This window comes from Saccoglossus kowalevskii, chromosome 8, assembly GCF_978046115.1.
Source record: "Saccoglossus kowalevskii chromosome 8, keSacKowa6.1, whole genome shotgun sequence".
In the NCBI taxonomy this organism is placed as follows: Eukaryota; Metazoa; Hemichordata; class Enteropneusta; family Harrimaniidae; genus Saccoglossus; species Saccoglossus kowalevskii.
Genome location: NC_140648.1, coordinates 5,248,014 through 5,268,602, shown reverse-complemented (window position 1 = coordinate 5,268,602; position 20,589 = coordinate 5,248,014). Strand labels below are relative to the sequence as shown.

General features: G+C 34.8%; 1 protein-coding gene across 1 annotated transcript; it reads right to left on the bottom strand.

The window, feature by feature from the left end:
• Positions 1 to 399: 399 nt before the first annotated feature.
• On the bottom strand, positions 400 to 19,798 carry LOC100368768 (cytosolic Fe-S cluster assembly factor NUBP1 homolog). The gene is made up of 10 exons (XM_085502060.1): positions 19,743 to 19,798; positions 18,592 to 18,696; positions 17,570 to 17,703; positions 15,415 to 15,516; positions 13,277 to 13,367; positions 12,211 to 12,365; positions 3,418 to 3,528; positions 1,323 to 1,425; positions 829 to 912; positions 400 to 672 (listed from the first exon to the last, which is right to left on the bottom strand). Exons 1-10 carry the CDS (start codon positions 19,783 to 19,785, stop codon positions 629 to 631), a joined length of 972 nt encoding a protein of 323 aa, XP_085358186.1. The 5' UTR covers positions 19,786 to 19,798; the 3' UTR covers positions 400 to 628.
• Between the last annotated feature and the right edge of the window lie 791 nt (positions 19,799 to 20,589).

Sequence of the window (20,589 nt, the reverse complement as noted above, 5' to 3'; positions counted from 1 at the left end):
ATGACTATATCCTACAGTTTTCATAAAGAAACCTTTGATCATATAAATTTCAGCAAGTAGTTATAATTTAGTTGTTCTTCGATGTAACCCCATTAAACCTCCCATCCTCTTTACGAGATCTGGATTTGGTATATTAAGCGTTAGTAAACAATCTTCACTTTCAAGTTAGTTCTGCCGATTTCTCTCAACCAACAAAGTGATTTTATATTTGGGATTTCAAGAAGCTTAACATGAATTATGGCATTCATACACATTTTAAATTGTCACTTAACAAGGTATTTCATAGTAGCATTTCTATGGGATTGATGTACTAGAATGAATGGGTTCACTTATCAGTGTTCACTGATGACATCATTGACTGGTCCTTTAGAGGAAAAATGACACCAGGCAAAGCAGATGTTTGTCGTCTACTTCACAGCCCATACAAGTTTTTATTGACAGAATTCACTCGTAGATGTCAAATTTCATGTGCAGACCTCTGCTTCCCTTTACGTTTTTATTATTTCACCTTATACAAGTGTTGAAATATGTAAATGTGATTTCTCCTCAAACTTGTTGGCTTCCTCTATATTTTACATGTGCCAAGTTAAAATGGAGATGAATAGTTTATTAAACAAAGTAGTCCATGTCAGGTTTCCATAAGTTGACTGCCTGTACAGAAGTCTTGTATTTCTGAGAAGAAAGTAAAGAAAAGTTGTACTATGATGAATGAAACCATAGCTGAAATATTTTCATAAATATGTTTGAGGCTTGATCGACTCTTGTGTGGTACATAACATATGACATTTGTTGACAATTAAGAAATGAGCTGTTAATAATATAACTCACTTTCAATTATTTGTTTGTAAGCTTGTGTTGCAGGTGAATCAGGAACCTCTGATAAAAACGATTTACCTTCATCACACGATTTACCTAAGTAACACAGAAAAGAAAAGAATGAGTAAAACATGTACAGCCAATATAGCCAGCATACTTAGGACATTTTTGATGCAAGGAAAGTTTTCATTCACTATGAATCCTAGTGGAATTTTTTGAATACAATCACTATAGGAATATCTCAGAAAAGATATTTGATTGTTCACCAACATGACTACTAATTAGCCAAAACATAAGGATCAAAAAAACAGTTGACCTATATCTTATTGTTGTATCAAAGTCAAGAAATGAAAGGTGAACACATGAATGTAACCCAAATTAATAGTCACACTATGCTCTTAAATACAGTTTATCAATTCATTAGAGAAATTACATTGCAACAAAACAATACTTGAAATAGCATATATTGTAGATTGTACTGACAAACATTAAATGATATTACTGACCTATCCGTGGATCTAAGGGTAATTTTCCTAGAAATGGTACATCCATGTCAATTGACATCTTCTCTGCACCACCTGTTGTTGGTGGAAAGACTTGAGATTCAGTCTAATGCAAATAAAGATATGATGTCATCAGTACTTAGTATTAATACAAGACAAGACTAGCACAAGACATTGATAGTGCTACATCCAGATAAAGTTGCACATAGGATTCCACATGTTCTAAACAATTTATAAGGACAATAGAAGTTCTCAACCTTAAATATCTCCTCCCATTTCTATGAATCTAAGGCTTTTTCCCGAAACAGAGGAAGCATACTAAGTATTAGATGCAACTTGGTCCAAATTAGAAATGAATTAATCGGCATCGAAAAACATGGTCATTGAATAATATATATATATATGTACAGAACAGCTGGAATTGAGATAGCAATAAGAATATATAGCATTGACAAAAACAAGCAATGGTCCAGGTCAGGTACATGTGGGTATGCCAGAAAATTCTGAGACAAGTTTCTGAAGCCATGTTTTTATTAATGTTTCCATAACAACATTAATGCCAGTCAATGGCATTTGCTCACTTAGTAGTTCTGGTTCGTATGATACATATTACAGTATTGGATATTATATTATAGCATTATCAATACCAGTGGATTTTATGATGTCATTGCAGCAGATTATTTGCGATAATGTATTACATTATTGAGCATCAAGGCCCTGTCCCATGGATATGAATACAATGTTATTTTCGAAAACGAATAAAGAAGAAACTATTGAAAAAGAAGAGAAATTGTTAGATAACAAGTATATAATGGGAAAAAATAACATCGAATTAAACGGTCCATAACCATTAACAGCCGATTCCAATATCAAAATCAGACAATATTGGGAGGGAATTGTCGTCTGCTCTGTACGCTTACGCGCGTTCGGTCGAAGCGTTCCATCTAGTAAGCGCGCTTCTAGATTCCGCGACTGATGCCGCTGTCCTTGTGGCCTCCTGATTAGTTCGCCCAATCATGTTGATGAAGTGAGGTTAACCAAGGATTATTTATCCAAGCAAATGCGATAAACGAAATGGGGGTACTATGTCTACGAGTACAGAGAGATGAATTTGTTCTGTTTTTGTAGTGAGTAGTACTACAAAATTTGCGAAACGAGATCGACGAAAGATCGACATGACATTTCCTCAGCCTCGACTCCCGGTAAATGTAACAGTCCGGGCACAGTTTGCATAAATAAATGAAAGTATCCGTGTTCCCATGTGTGTGTCTGTTTATTTATACAGTGAGATTAAAATCACTGTTGGTTCTCCTTCTAGGATGGCTAACACCCACTAGCTTTTCGGTCATGTTTGTTCGCCCGCTTCAAAGTATTCGTCAATTCCGAGCCCTGTCGTGGAATTTAAAATAACTATTACACAGAAAGGACAGTTGTCAATAATTAATATCTACCTTGATGTTCGAAAACACTAGTGGGATGGGGTAACGATGCAACTACGTGCATGTACCTCGGGTATGCACCTCTATGCTCAGTCGATCCAGCTGGACCACGGTGACGATCTAGCGTAGCGTAGTGCAAGGCCGCGGTGGACACCGATACGGCGTACCAGTCATGGTGTGCCGTTCGCTTGGGCGATCACTGCAATGCTACTCCACACCACACATCAGTCACTCATTCACTCGCAATGTATACAAGTTCAATACAATAATATGTGAGCTTTCGTCCATTATGGGTTGGTGGGTCGTTCATTATTTTTTAAGTATTTTGTGAGTGACTGCCAAGCTATTATTACGCAAAAGTAATACAAAATGTATAGGAAAGATTTGACTGGTGATCTCACACTCAGTTATCAGGGATGCAAGTACGATGGCTCTGTTTACATTTGTTGGTCGTTGAAGTCACTGGCTCAAATCTTGCAAGTATTCCTTATCAAAGACATCTGTCAATGCTACCGTATGACACCTGTACAATATAGCACTGACAGCCACTTTCTATTCAGCATAATTTTAATAACAATTCAAGGAAAACTGTCCTCCGAGATGACGCATCCTGGCACAAGTGCTTTATATGGGCAGTGACAGACATTAGTATTATTTACCTTGCAGTTGGGACAAACAAATCCACTCATATTCTCCACAACACCAATGACAGGGAGCTTTACTTTCCGACAAAAACTGATTTCTTTTCTGACATCCTGAAGTGAAACTTCCTGCATCCAATGAAATATATATACCGTATATAGTATATTTTATTTGACATTAAATTATATATTTTGTTACATTATCTTTGGTCAAAAGACATTAAACATAATAAAACATAAGTACACACACGAGACAAAAGAAACAAGCAGCCTATCGGCTGAGATAGCTCCGCTGTTAGCAATGCACATTTCAATTAAAGAACTGAAGACATCATTAGAAAATGAACAATATGAATAGTATCAAAGCAATCGGACTTACAGTTTTTAACAAGAAGTCGAAAATATCACTTTTTACCAAAAAATTACAAAAATATTCACCAAAATAAATTAATTAGAGAATTGAAGATATCATCACAAAACGAACAAATCTGAGAGAGGTCCACATGTAGTACCTATATATGTAATATCAAAGCAATCGGACTTACAGTTTTCAACAAGAAGTCGAAAATATCACTTTTTACCAAAAATGACAAAAATATTCACCAAAATTAGAGAACTGAAGATATCATCACAAAATGAACAAATCTGAGAAAGGTCTACATGTAGTATCTATATATGTAATATCAAAGCAATTGAACTATTGGTTTTTAACAAGAAGTCGAAAATATCACTTTTTACCAAAAATTACAAAAATATTCACCAAAATTAGAGAATTGAAGATATCATCACAAAATAAACAAATCTGAGAGAGGTCCACATGTAGTACCTATATATGTAATATCAAAGCAATCGGATTTGCGGTTTTTAACAAGAAGTCGAAAATATCACTTTTTACCAAAAATGACAAAAATATTCACCAAAATTAGAGAATTGAAGATATCATCACGAAATGAACAAATCTGAGAGAGGTCCACATGTAGTACCTATATATGTAGTATCAAAGCAATTGGACTTGCGGTTTTTAACAAGAAGTCGAAAATATCACTTTTTACCAAAAATGACAAAAATATTCACCAAAATTAGAGAATTAAAGATATCATTACAAAATGAACAAATCTGAGAGAGGTCCACATGTAGTACCTATATATGTATTATCAAAGCATTTGCACTTGCGGTTTTTAACAAGAAGTCGAAAATATCACTTTTTACCAAAAATGACAAAAATATTCACCAAAATTAGAGAATTGAAGATATCAACATGAAATGAACAAACCTAAGAGAGGTCTACCCAAGGTACATATACACCAAGTATCAAAGCATTCAGGCTTGTAGTTTTCAAGAAGAAGTCGAAAAAGTAAAACATTGACAAGGACGACGACGGACGACGACGGCGGACGACGACGACGGACAATCACTCATATGATAAGCTCCGCTCGACAAAGTCGACAGCGGAGCTAAAAAAATAAAAGACTAAAGTCTAAGTAAAATTCCTTATAGTAAAATAATATGCTGTCAATAAATTTGCTAGCACTATTGGCAATGAACCCATCTCTCGAACTTAAAATTTCTGCAAACATTTGTTGTTTTGATAGTTTAAGTATACTTTCATTATAAATGTTGACTGTATTCAGAAATTCAGTACGAGCATTTGTTATTCCAGTATGATTACAGTCTAAAAGTGCATGAATTTCATTGTCAATAGCCCCATTGTTACAAAGTTGGCACTTTCTTTCCTATATATGTTAAATGATGCTCAGTGATAATAGTGTAGTAATAAGCACCATCCACATTGGTAGAGCTAAGATACTGTACTATAAAAAGATGTTTATTACTACCTACCTGAGGTGTAGTATTAAGAACAGCACCATCCACATTGGTAGAGCTAAGATACTGTACTATAAAAAGATGTTTATTACTACCTACCTGAGGTGTAGTAATAAGAACAGCACCATCCACATTGGTAGAGCTAAGATACTGTACTATAAAAAGATGTTTATTACTACCTACCTGAGGTGTAGTAATAAGAACAGCACCATCCACACTGGTAGAGCTAAGATACTGTACTATAAAAAGATGTTTATTACTACCTACCTGAGGTGTAGTATTAAGAACAGCACCATCCACATTGGTAGAGCTAAGATACTGTACTATAAAAAGATGTTTATTACTACCTACCTGAGGTGTAGTAATAAGAACAGCACCATCCACATTGGTAGAGCTAAGATACTGTACTATAAAAAGATGTTTATTACTACCTACCTTGGGTGTAGTAATAAGAACAGCACCATCCACATTAGTAGAGCTAAGATACTGTACTATAAAAAGATGTTTATTACTACCTACCTGAAGTGTAGTAATAAGAACAGCACCATCCACACTGGTAGAGCTAAGATACTGTACTATAAAAAGATGTTTATTACTACCTACCTGAGGTGTAGTAATAAGAACAGCACCATCCACATTGGTAGAGCTAAGATACTGTACTATAAAAAGATGTTTATTACTACCTACCTGAGGTGTAGTAATAAGAACAGCACCATCCACATTGGTAGAGCTAAGATACTGTACTATAAAAAGATGTTTATTACTACCTACCTTGGGTGTAGTAATAAGAACAGCACCATCCACATTAGTAGAGCTAAGATACTGTACTATAAAAAGATGTTTATTACTACCTACCTGAGGTGTAGTAACAAGAACAGCACCATCCACACTGGTAGAGCTAAGATACTGTACTATAAAAAGATGTTTATTACTACCTACCTGAGGTGTAGTAATAAGAACAGCACCATCCACATTGGTAGAGCTAAGATACTGTACTATAAAAAGATGTTTATTACTACCTACCTGGGGTGTAGTAATAAGAACAGCACCATCCACACTGGTAGAGCTAAGATACTGTACTATAAAAAGATGTTTATTACTACCTACCTTGGGTGTAGTAATAAGAACAGCACCATCCACATTAGTAGAGCTAAGATACTGTACTATAAAAAGATGTTTATTACTACCTACCTGAGGTGTAGTAATAAGAACAGCACCATCCACACTGGTAGAGCTAAGATACTGTACTATAAAAAGATGTTTATTACTACCTACCTGAGGTGTAGTATTAAGAACAGCACCATCCACATTAGTAGAGCTAAGATACTGTACTATAAAAAGATGTTTATTACTACCTACCTGGGGTGTAGTAATAAGAACAGCACCATCCACACTGGTAGAGCTAAGATACTGTACTATAAAAAGATGTTTATTACTACCTACCTTGGGTGTAGTAATAAGAACAGCACCATCCACATTAGTAGAGCTAAGATACTGTACTATAAAAAGATGTTTATTACTACCTACCTGAGGTGTAGTAATAAGAACAGCACCATCCACACTGGTAGAGCTAAGATACTGTACTATAAAAAGATGTTTATTACTACCTACCTGAGGTGTAGTAATAAGAACAGCACCATCCACACTGGTAGAGCTAAGATACTGTACTATAAAAAGATGTTTATTACTACCTACCTGAGGTGTAGTAATAAGAACAGCACCATCCACATTGGTAGAGCTAAGATACTGTACTATAAAAAGATGTTTATTACTACCTACCTGAGGTGTAGTATTAAGAACAGCACCATCCACATTGGTAGAGCTAAGATACTGTACTATAAAAAGATGTTTATTACTACCTACCTGGGGTGTAGTAATAAGAACAGCACCATCCACACTGGTAGAGCTAAGATACTGTACTATAAAAAGATGTTTATTACTACCTACCTGAGGTGTAGTAATAAGAACAGCACCATCCACATTGGTAGAGCTAAGATACTGTACTATAAAAAGATGTTTATTACTACCTACCTTGGGTGTAGTAATAAGAACAGCACCATCCACATTAGTAGAGCTAAGATACTGTACTATAAAAAGATGTTTATTACTACCTACCTGAAGTGTAGTAATAAGAACAGCACCATCCACACTGGTAGAGCTAAGATACTGTACTATAAAAAGATGTTTATTACTACCTACCTGAGGTGTAGTAATAAGAACAGCACCATCCACATTGGTAGAGCTAGGATACTGTACTATAAAAAGATGTTTATTACTACCTACCTGAGGTGTAGTATTAAGAACAGCACCATCCACATTGGTAGAGCTAAGATACTGTACTATAAAAAGATGTTTATTACTACCTACCTGAGGTGTAGTAATAAGAACAGCACCATCCACACTGGTAGAGCTAAGATACTGTACTATAAAAAGATGTTTATTACTACCTACCTGAGGTGTAGTAATAAGAACAGCACCATCCACATTGGTAGAGCTAAGATACTGTACTATAAAAAGATGTTTATTACTACCTACCTGAGGTGTAGTAATAAGAACAGCACCATCCACATTGGTAGAGCTAGGATACTGTACTATAAAAAGATGTTTATTACTACCTACCTGAGGTGTAGTATTAAGAACAGCACCATCCACATTGGTGGAGCTAAGATACTGTACTATAAAAAGATGTTTATTACTACCTACCTGAGGTGTAGTAATAAGAACAGCACCATCCACACTGGTAGAGCTAAGATACTGTACTATAAAAAGATGTTTATTACTACCTACCTGAGGTGTAGTAATAAGAACAGCACCATCCATATTGGTAGAGCTAAGATACTGTACTATAAAAAGATGTTTATTACTACCTACCTGAGGTGTAGTAATAAGAACAGCACCATCCACATTGGTAGAGCTAAGATACTGTACTATAAAAAGATGTTTATTACTACCTACCTGAGGTGTAGTATTAAGAACAGCACCATCCACATTGGTAGAGCTAAGATACTGTACTATAAAAAGATGTTTATTACTACCTACCTGAGGTGTAGTAATAAGAACAGCACCATCCACACTGGTAGAGCTAAGATACTGTACTATAAAAAGATGTTTATTACTACCTACCTTGGGTGTAGTAATAAGAACAGCACCATCCACATTGGTAGAGCTAGGATACTGTACTATAAAAAGATGTTTATTACTACCTACCTGAGGTGTAGTATTAAGAACAGCACCATCCACATTGGTAGAGCTAAGATACTGTACTATAAAAAGATGTTTATTACTACCTACCTGAGGTGTAGTAATAAGAACAGCACCATCCACACTGGTAGAGCTAAGATACTGTACTATAAAAAGATGTTTATTACTACCTACCTGAGGTGTAGTAATAAGAACAGCACCATCCACATTGGTAGAGCTAAGATACTGTACTATAAAAAGATGTTTATTACTACCTACCTGAGGTGTAGTAATAAGAACAGCACCATCCACATTGGTAGAGCTAGGATACTGTACTATAAAAAGATGTTTATTACTACCTACCTGAGGTGTAGTATTAAGAACAGCACCATCCACATTGGTAGAGCTAAGATACTGTACTATAAAAAGATGTTTATTACTACCTACCTGAGGTGTAGTAATAAGAACAGCACCATCCACACTGGTAGAGCTAAGATACTGTACTATAAAAAGATGTTTATTACTACCTACCTGAGGTGTAGTAATAAGAACAGCACCATCCACATTGGTAGAGCTAAGATACTGTACTATAAAAAGATGTTTATTACTACCTACCTGAGGTGTAGTAATAAGAACAGCACCATCCACATTGGTAGAGCTAAGATACTGTACTATAAAAAGATGTTTATTACTACCTACCTGAGGTGTAGTATTAAGAACAGCACCATCCACATTGGTAGAGCTAAGATACTGTACTATAAAAAGATGTTTATTACTACCTACCTGAGGTGTAGTAATAAGAACAGCACCATCCACATTGGTAGAGCTAAGATACTGTACTATAAAAAGATGTTTATTACTACCTACCTGAGGTGTAGTAATAAGAACAGCACCATCCACAATGGTAGAGTTAGGAGACTGTACTATAAAAAGATGTTTATTACTACCTACCTGAGGTGTAGTATTAAGAACAGCACCATCCACATTGGTAGAGCTAAGATACTGTACTATAAAAAGATGTTTATTACTACCTACCTGAGGTGTAGTAATAAGAACAGCACCATCCACATTGGTAGAGCTAGGATACTGTACTATAAAAAGATGTTTATTACTACCTACCTGAGGTGTAGTATTAAGAACAGCACCATCCACATTGGTAGAGCTAAGATACTGTACTATAAAAAGATGTTTATTACTACCTACCTGAGGTGTAGTAATAAGAACAGCACCATCCACATTGGTAGAGCTAAGATACTGTACTATAAAAAGATGTTTATTACTACCTACCTGAGGTGTAGTATTAAGAACAGCACCATCCACATTGGTAGAGCTAAGATACTGTACTATAAAAAGATGTTTATTACTACCTACCTGAGGTGTAGTAATAAGAACAGCACCATCCACATTGGTAGAGCTAAGATACTGTACTATAAAAAGATGTTTATTACTACCTACCTGAGGTGTAGTAATAAGAACAGCACCATCCACAATGGTAGAGTTAGGAGACTGTACTATAAAAAGATGTTTATTACTACCTACCTGAGGTGTAGTATTAAGAACAGCACCATCCACATTGGTAGAGCTAAGATACTGTACTATAAAAAGATGTTTATTACTACCTACCTGAGGTGTAGTAATAAGAACAGCACCATCCACATTGGTAGAGCTAGGATACTGTACTATAAAAAGATGTTTATTACTACCTACCTGAGGTGTAGTATTAAGAACAGCACCATCCACATTGGTAGAGCTAAGATACTGTACTATAAAAAGATGTTTATTACTACCTACCTGAGGTGTAGTAATAAGAACAGCACCATCCACACTGGTAGAGCTAAGATACTGTACTATAAAAAGATGTTTATTACTACCTACCTGAGGTGTAGTAATAAGAACAGCACCATCCACATTGGTAGAGCTAAGATACTGTACTATAAAAAGATGTTTATTACTACCTACCTGAGGTGTAGTAATAAGAACAGCACCATCCACATTGGTAGAGCTAAGATACTGTACTATAAAAAGATGTTTATTACTACCTACCTGAGGTGTAGTATTAAGAACAGCACCATCCACATTGGTAGAGCTAAGATACTGTACTATAAAAAGATGTTTATTACTACCTACCTGGGGTGTAGTAATAAGAACAGCACCATCCACACTGGTAGAGCTAAGATACTGTACTATAAAAAGATGTTTATTACTACCTACCTGAGGTGTAGTAATAAGAACAGCACCATCCACATTGGTAGAGCTAAGATACTGTACTATAAAAAGATGTTTATTACTACCTACCTTGGGTGTAGTAATAAGAACAGCACCATCCACATTAGTAGAGCTAAGATACTGTACTATAAAAAGATGTTTATTACTACCTACCTGAAGTGTAGTAATAAGAACAGCACCATCCACACTGGTAGAGCTAAGATACTGTACTATAAAAAGATGTTTATTACTACCTACCTGAGGTGTAGTAATAAGAACAGCACCATCCACATTGGTAGAGCTAAGATACTGTACTATAAAAAGATGTTTATTACTACCTACCTGAGGTGCAGTAATAAGAACAGCACCATCCACATTGGTAGAGCTAAGATACTGTACTATAAAAAGATGTTTATTACTACCTACCTGAGGTGTAGTATTAAGAACAGCACCATCCACATTGGTAGAGCTAAGATACTGTACTATAAAAAGATGTTTATTACTACCTACCTGAGGTGTTATATTAAGAACAGCACCATCCACATTGGTAGAGCTAAGATACTGTACTATAAAAAGATGTTTATTACTACCTACCTGAGGTGTAGTAATAAGAACAGCACCATCCACACTGGTAGAGCTAAGATACTGTACTATAAAAAGATGTTTATTACTACCTACCTGAGGTGTAGTAATAAGAACAGCACCATCCACATTGGTAGAGCTAGGATACTGTACTATAAAAAGATGTTTATTACTACCTACCTGAGGTGTAGTATTAAGAACAGCACCATCCACATTGGTAGAGCTAAGATACTGTACTATAAAAAGATGTTTATTACTACCTACCTGAGGTGTAGTAATAAGAACAGCACCATCCACACTGGTAGAGCTAAGATACTGTACTATAAAAAGATGTTTATTACTACCTACCTGAGGTGTAGTAATAAGAACAGCACCATCCACATTGGTAGAGCTAAGATACTGTACTATAAAAAGATGTTTATTACTACCTACCTGAGGTGTAGTAATAAGAACAGCACCATCCACATTGGTAGAGCTAAGATACTGTACTATAAAAAGATGTTTATTACTACCTACCTGAGGTGTAGTAATAAGAACAGCACCATCCACATTGGTAGAGCTAAGATACTGTACTATAAAAAGATGTTTATTACTACCTACCTGAGGTGTAGTATTAAGAACAGCACCATCCACATTGGTAGAGCTAAGATACTGTACTATAAAAAGATGTTTATTACTACCTACCTGAGGTGTAGTAATAAGAACAGCACCATCCACATTGGTAGAGCTAAGATACTGTACTATAAAAAGATGTTTATTACTACCTACCTGAGGTGTAGTATTAAGAACAGCACCATCCACATTGGTAGAGCTAAGATACTGTACTATAAAAAGATGTTTATTACTACCTACCTGAGGTGTAGTAATAAGAACAGCACCATCCACACTGGTAGAGCTAGGATACTGTACTATAAAAAGATGTTCATTACTACCTACCTGAGGTGTAGTAATAAGAACAGCACCATCCACACTGGTAGAGCTAGGATACTGTACTATAAAAAGATGTTTATTACTACCTACCTGAGGTGTAGTAATAAGAACAGCACCATCCACATTGGTAGAGCTAAGATACTGTACTATAGATAGATGCTCATCAGACGTTCCAGGGGGTGTGTCTACAACCAGATAATCTACATCACCCCAGTCAACATCTCGTAAAAACTGTTTAATCAGACCTGTCATAAATCATGAATAAATATTAAATATGTGTAATAGCACACTTTATTGTTTTACATCTTGACGAACAGTTTGCATTTTTGCCATCATGCCTGACTGTCAAAACTTAGGCCATCATAGGTATGTTGAAGGTTTTACACAATATTTCTTGAATTATTATTAGAAATTATATTAATTTGGATATTTTTGGTAGTTTCAGATGTTGGCTAAAGATGTTGAATGAAAACTGACAAAGCATGTCCAAAATACAACATTTTCAACAAACAAGATGGTTGCCAGTCGGCCATTTTGAATCGAATCGCTCAACCACTGCATGTGCATATGTCCCACATAAAGTACTATAGACACATGCAAAGAATGAACAGAATCGGTCGGTAGGATTCTGAAATATGACTCCGGACGGATGGACGGAGACCGAATTATAAGTCTTTGTTTTCGGACTTCATTCGAACGGGCACTAATAATAAATGCCTTTTTTTGCAAGTCAGCCATTTTGAATCTGATCTGGAAAGAATATTATGTGAATGAAATACGTCTATGCATTACTGAGGTCTGGTTCTGGAATGGCAGAAATGAATTTGTGGCTAAAAAATTGTTTGAACATATTGAATTAGATCATGAAACAAATGTATGTGTATGTAATTAGCCGAGGCATTTCAGAGATACAGGTGTGAACGGTTGGACGCATGGAGGTTAAACTATAAGTCTTAGTTTTTGGACTATGTCTGAACAGGGAATAAAAATCTAACACAGCAACCTTAAGCTAGTTGTGTCAAAAATTATTCCCAACGTAATGATCAAGCAAATGAAGTTATGAATAAAACCTTTAACTTTGATAGAAGAAATCGTGTAGCAGAAAAAAGTACTTATTAGAAAGTGATAAATATTGATAGTCTTAAAATGCCCTCACCATTTTTCTTTGGTCCTCTCCATATAACAGCATCATTAGGACTGCCTAATAAAAATCCAACTGACATGACACCCAGATTATCCTCAACATACTGCAAATACATACAAATAAAACAGAGTTAAACTAGTGTTAGCTTTACTTGTTTGTAAGTGGCCATCAATGATTTAGTGCCTTTCACATACTGTAAATCAGAGATAAAAGCTAATAAAAAAGGTTTCAGACAATAAAAACTACCATTACCTTGATATATTAAATAAAAATGAAAATGTTTTACTGAATCACTAAAAGTTCATCTGATCCTATAAAATACGTATTGCTGTCATACATTAGATTGCAATAGACCAAGTCATCTCCGAGAACCGGTTGTGGACATATCCAAGAATTAAGATTTAAAAATTCTTAACATCAAAATGGCCGCTAGTCAACCAATTTCAGATCACATAACAAAATGCATAATTTTCCATTGATGTATGGATATAATTAGTCAGAGCAGAAAAACAATAGAAACCAGTTGGCCATTTTGAAAAACAAGTTTTCGTCAATGGCATAGTCATAGTCCCCATTTGTATTCTTCTCTTTTTTTTATGAATTTATTTAATGTCCTATCTAATATTACCATATAGAATTGTACATTAGATATACAATGGTCAAAATAAATCATTTTAATGATCCAGCATACAATACATACAGTTTTTGGCTATATGTGCTTTTTTTGAAGATGTGCTTCTAATGGAGAAAATAAAGTATTCACAATATTTCCAATATGTAATAACAAGTCATTAGCATAATTCCTGTCATGAAACAAAACTGAAATAAACAATTAGCCTGTCGACTGATATGTCAAAATGACAAAAATATTCACTAAAATTAGAAAATAAAACTTATTATCAAGAAAAAAAGAAAGGTGTCTACATAGACAAGCTATGCATGGCACAGTCAAATTTAAGATATAAATGAAACATAAACATATCAGAGATGTGAATTTGTTAACATTAAAATGATTGACATCTTGTATCTGATCATTAAATGAGTACCATATTGAGAGATATTGCTCTTGAACAGCATTAATTAAAAAAAATGACCAATGGTCGGTCATTTTGATTACACCTATATATTTATAACATGATGTATAATGAATATATAAAATTTGAACATAATTAGTCAAAGCATGGCAGAGATATTGCACTAGAACTGCATTCATTAAAACAAAATAACCGCCAGTTGGCCATTTTAAATCAGAACTAAAAAATAAAAGGACATGCATCAAGGTCCCATAATGTCCAATGTATGTACCAAGTTTGAACAAAATCCATCCATAAATGCTTGATTTTGTTGATTTTTCAGCACAAAAATTGTCGCCATTCGGCTTTCTTGAATCTGGATGCACACATGGTCACACAGAAGCACAGAAGTCAATTCATAAGTCCTCGTTTTTGAACTGCGACAGGGACTAAAAACCAGAAAATGGTTAGCCATTTTAAAAAAGAACCTGAAAATAGCATTTTTTACCAAAAATTACTAATAATAAAATTAGAAGTGAAGGTATCGCCACATAATGAACAAATCTGACTTAGATATACCCAAGGTGTCTACATATACTATATTGAAGCAATTGGGGTAGCCATTTTCAAGAAGTCAAAAATCGCATTTACCAAAAATTACGAAAAAATATAATTACATATATAATAATTATAATTGAAAAATTTTAAGATATTGTTACAAAATGGATAAATCGGACCATCGTCAACTCAAGGTGTCTACCGGTACATATAAATATCAAACCAACTGGGCAAGCTATTTTCATGTAGAAGTTGAAAATAGCAATTGTTACCAACAATATTCACGAAATGAACAAATCTGAGAAAGGGTCACCCAAGCGAACTTGCTGTTTTCAAGAAGAAGCCGAAAATGTAATGTTGACGACAACAGACAATCAGTAATATGAACAGCTCTGCTTTTTTGATTACATCGACAGTGGAGCTAATGATTGACCATCTTGAATTGAAGAAATATCTTAAGATGTAGTATGCATGTGTAAAGTTGTAATGCAAGTGGTCTAGACATGTCAAAAATATCTTTTAAGCAGAAATATATCCCAACTACATGTACATGTATGTTGCTTTTAAAAGCCTACTTACCACAGGTGACCATCCTGACCCACTTTGATGGACTTGTTCTCCCTCAATACCCATTATTTTTGGTATTGAAGGACCACATATATCAATATCCAACACAGCAACCTGTGAATGCAAAGTTAAACTATCATATTATTATGCGCACACTCCAAGCTAATTCTAAATACATGTGTATCACCAAATAATATATTTCATTGCAATACATCAAAGCTGGAAGCTCAGTAAGATACATTCTCGTGATTATTAAGGTTATACAAAGCCATCACACTTTTACACAGGAATTTCCCGTAATTTAGAAAGTTATTTCAGGACTGGCTATTTAAGGTAGCGAGACTATTATTTGTGTTGAAAATTACGATTTTCACATTTATTTATTAATTGATGAAATGCACTATAAACTTTCATGTGATAAAGTCAACATAACATAGAATGTCATGTAAGTTGGTTAAAATGTAGATTTTCTGAAGGGAAACAAGGCAGCCTCAGTAGTGTTTTCCAAAATCAACAACACAGGTTTAATCTGTGTGCCTATATGTTTCAAAGATAAACTCAAGACAAAGCAATGTTAGGATGTGTTATCAGTAGCTATCTGACACACAATGAGTGTTTCCAAACATTTGAGTGGTCTGTCTCCGCTGTTTTCATATGCCGAATTTATCCAATTATCGCTATTCCATTCCTTTATTTTTTTGGTTTCCAATAGCCTTACACATTTGGATGTCCCTACACATGTTAAAACAGACCTTGATGGGGAAACAAATTGATTGTGCCGATAAACAAGCTTGAAAATCTTTGCTGTTACTTCATGGACGTTTTCTAGGAGTTTATGTTTTTCAAAATACAAGGTCTTTAACAAAAAATAACGTATACTTATTGTCGTCGGATTAACACCAAATTTTCACAGCTTTAAGGTGACAGTGAGAGGAACTTGAATGTGTCCAGACAAACTACTGTAAAATGACTAATTTTCACTGGGTTTAAATTTCACTGATTTACCATTTCAGGCATATTCAGTGGGTTTTAAATTCACGGTTTCGTCATTAAGATAATGTGTTTTATGCTAAATTTTACATATTGACGATGTTTTAATTTAGCGCATTTTTCCAGTCAGCGAAATAAACTAAATTAAAACCCAGTGAATAATTACCCCCTTTACAGTATTTCATCGATTATTTACCAACGAGTTGTGGTTTGAGTTGGGGGCAATGCGACTAAAACAGTAATTGAAATTCAGCACACTACTTTTTAAAACGCATTGCTTGAATAAAACTGACCAGACACATTCAATTTACCAGACTATTGAACAACTAGGAAAAGTGAAAAAAAATACTTCTTATCGCCAGCATAAATGCGTAATTATTTTTTTTACAGAAAAAGTAATTTTTCACCTTTGATTGAGTAACGCGTCTAGAATGCAGATACCGGCATGCAAAATACACTTGTGAAAAGCTTGAAATCTGGCGATTCTAAAAATATATACTTTCCCGGGTCTATTTGTAATCATTTAGTCACAATTAGAAGATGAAAACAAGTATGCAAATAATAGTCCCGCTACCTTAAAAGTCTGAAGATCTTAGGCAAAAAATGGTGCACCCACCTATATTTTGAACCATAAATATGAGTTGTATATATTCTTGATAAATTTTCGATTCAAATTGGCTGCCAGTGAGTAAAAGCACAAGACCACTGTTTCCAAATTTTTTCAAATATATTTTCACTAGTTAGTCGCATACATTAAATTGTGTGAATATGTCATACTGGTATTTGTAATAGCACTACAGTCTTAGCTGAAGATTATGTGAAAACAGGAAAATATAACAGAGCATAAGTTCAAATACTGCAAATATGTGAGTTAGGCTAACCTGAAACTCAAGACATGGAGTTGGGGTAATTCACAGGTCCAATTTTCGCAAAATACAAGAGTAAGGGGAAATTGTGAAATTTGTAGTAGTTTTTTTTTTAACTGTGGTCATTTCATCTAATAAATGTGAAATCATTAAATTGTGTAGTGATTTGTAGTGAATAGTTTGCAAAAGAGTTGTTGAAGCAGATTATGATATTTGGTAACTGCGGAATATCTATTGTTTCTGTTTATGAACCTAGATTTAATGCATTGGTACTTGTATGCTGCAGATCTGATCATTGGTAGCAAACTTACCTGCTTAGTGTCATCATGTGCAATACCATGGGCTAAATGAGATGTGAAAGTACTCTTCCCGACACCACCTTTACCACTCAAGACTAGTATTTTATGTTTTACTGATGACATGCGTCCTTTGATTACTTCAATAGCTTGAACAAAAAATATTATAAATAAAAACATGCTACATTATTATATAAGAAAACAATCCTTTGTTTGGAGGTTGTACGTTTGTATTATTGTATTATTTCAAATAGACGCAATAATACATTAAGATACGCCAACAAGTATGTGATAGCTCAGACATGACAAGATTACTGGTATCCACTAATTGATCATAGAACTAAACTAGACACAAGAAATTGTTAGCAGCAATGACAACATCAACAGACATACACCCCATATATAGTGTTAAAGTACTAAAATACCATTGTTCATATGTGGACATTATGTGACATAATTTTTACACATTACACTATTGCCGTCCACTGGATAATGCTGGGACATTAAATCTGATCGATTATTGTATGGACATGCGTCAATCACAATCAGGTGGAAATATATCTTGCATATGGACTCCTAATTACACGAAAAACATAAAACACTTTCCCAGGGTTTTAGAAAGCGAAATCGCCATCCAACTCAGGAGTCGATCAGTGACGGCCTTACAGTTAAAAAAAATAATTCCGCCAGTGTCATACATGTATTAGGGTTAGTGTTGATTTAGCTGTGGTTCCATCGCACACTACTGTGAAAGACAACTCATTTTTAACTCTCTTTTATTTGTTTGACACATTTTGCTGTAAGTCACCATATCGGCAAGCCAAGCCATCGACAGGTAAGTAAATACGTTCAGACTATGAGCTACAGCTAAAGTTGATTCAGCCGAGAACACTTTATACAAGTTCTAATATTTGTTCTAATCTCATTAATTTGAGAGACAATTATAAACCTAGAAGCATTTTACTAAAGGTAAAGCATAGAATCGATTCCTCAATCAATATGTGAAGCCATTATTGTTTTAAGCCTTGCATATTTACCTGGATCAGGTGCCTGTGTCTCACCACTTGCACATATTTGTTGATTTGGACATCCAGCACATGCAGATACCTTACCAGCATCACTACTTTCTGTACCTGGACAATCTGAAAAAACAAAATAAATAAATTTAATGGTCCATCGAATTCAATGATAAGGGATTGACCATTCGTAACTTTGAGGATTGAAGGATGATTTTGGTTAAAAAAATCTGCAGGAAATTATAGTGAAAAGCCAAAAGAAACATGCAACAGCATACTTAAAGAAAAATCTTGCTCAAAACTAAGTGAAGGAAACAAATTGAAAGGGTCTGCTGCTTAAACTCAAAACAACAATCTTGTTACAGAAAAATGTTGGTCTGAAAAATGGCGTTTTTTGAGAAAAAAATAAACATTTTCGTTTTAAAATGCAATTGCGTAATTTCTGGATATGTATGTTTTTTTTTCAAAATATGACCCACATTAAGCAATTTCTTTCATAAAAAAATAACCCATATACCCCGGTAGTATGTATAGTCAACTTTACAAGGAAAAGTAACCCATTTAGCAGAACATCGCCGAGGCCCTATATATCCCCACCTGAATTTCTAATGATCAGACCCTCAAGTAAAGCAAGAAGACTCTTGCTGCAAGTCTGTAGCCCTGGGTTTCGCTGCAGTACGATTTGTTATTGCCCGTAGAATTATTACACTGTTTTATCTAATATAACAGTTGTCTGAGGTTTTATTCACCATAGAGTTACTGTTTAATTAGTAAACTGGTTAATGAAGTGCTGGTATGTTTGTTACATATGCAAACCGTGTCACCTCTTTTTCGGATTTTTACCTTTACAACACTAGAATAACCTACTGTACTGTTTATTACATTTATTATTATTTTGTTTGTTTAGTTCTAATAATTTCCTCCGTCAAATATTCCTACCGACAATAAAAACAAACTACAGCAACCCAAAGAGCTATTAAACAGAACTCAGAACTGCGAGTGTAGTGCAGTCCGAGTCAGATCGTCATTCTTGTTGTATCGAGCCAACCGTATCACGTTTTCGCGTCATTGGCACATCGCACGGTTTTCGATTCAAAGACGAATATATAATGCGTGCACATGAAGTTGGCAAGAAATACTGCACGAAAAAATAAGAAATGTTTGCTACGTACGTTCAGGTGCGTCTGCAGGCACGTTTACATTGGGCGCCGCCATCTTTATTATTGCGCCAACTAGCGGGCGCAAGTGTATCCGGGTAATTTCAAACCCGTGCTGCATATCCCATAGAGGTACATGTACTAATGTTAGTACCTCCATGCATATCCTAACACATATACACTTGCTTCAGGTAAATTATTTTAGCCAGAAAAGGAGATGTAAGGCTATTCATTTATTTCTTAATTTATTTGAAAAAAGTTGTATGGATTTACAGGCGTGTGTCTTTGAGACAAAAAACACGATCCATGAAAATCAATAAAATTGGTCACATATTTTGGTTGCATATTAATTACCTAAGTTGCATAACAATTGGCATATTTTTATCTGTTCCATTAGTATTTCAATAACACATGATGTATATACTAAAAATAATGGGCTTTAGAATGAAATATTGGAATACTTATCACACAAATTTAAAGTGGCAAAGCCACTCAATTTAAAGTTTCTAAGCAATTAACTAGAAAACATCCATGATGCAATGCTTCATTTCAATTTGCTATAGTTTTATTTTCTCTATTATGAATGCTACTTTGTGAAACGAGATGCTGAATTGTTCGAGTTACGGACATAGAATTACGAAAACAATTCAACATCTCTTGTGAATTAGTTTTTGATCGCAAAAAATCTATGAATATATACAGGCAACAGTGGAACATGATGGCACGTGACCCTTGTTGCCCAGGATTGTCATTGGGTTGAAAAATGAGTACGTCACTTCCGTAAATTGCATGCCATTAGTTGTAGCATTCAAGTTGTGCTTCACTTTTGTAAATGGTGCCGTGTCAATGGTTTGTAGCATTG

Excerpts from the sequence above, each read along its gene's own strand:
- LOC100368768 (XM_085502060.1), bottom strand. The coding sequence starts at position 19,785 with ATGGCGGCGCCCAATGTAAACGTGCCTGCAGACGCACCTGAAC. Across the intron at positions 18,697-19,742 it reads GCCTGCAGACGCACCTGAAC|ATTGTCCAGGTACAGAAAGT; the intron begins GTACGTAGCAAA and ends TTGTTTTTTCAG. Across the intron at positions 13,368-15,414 it reads GGTCAGGATGGTCACCTGTG|TATGTTGAGGATAATCTGGG; the intron begins GTAAGTAGGCTT and ends ATGTATTTGCAG.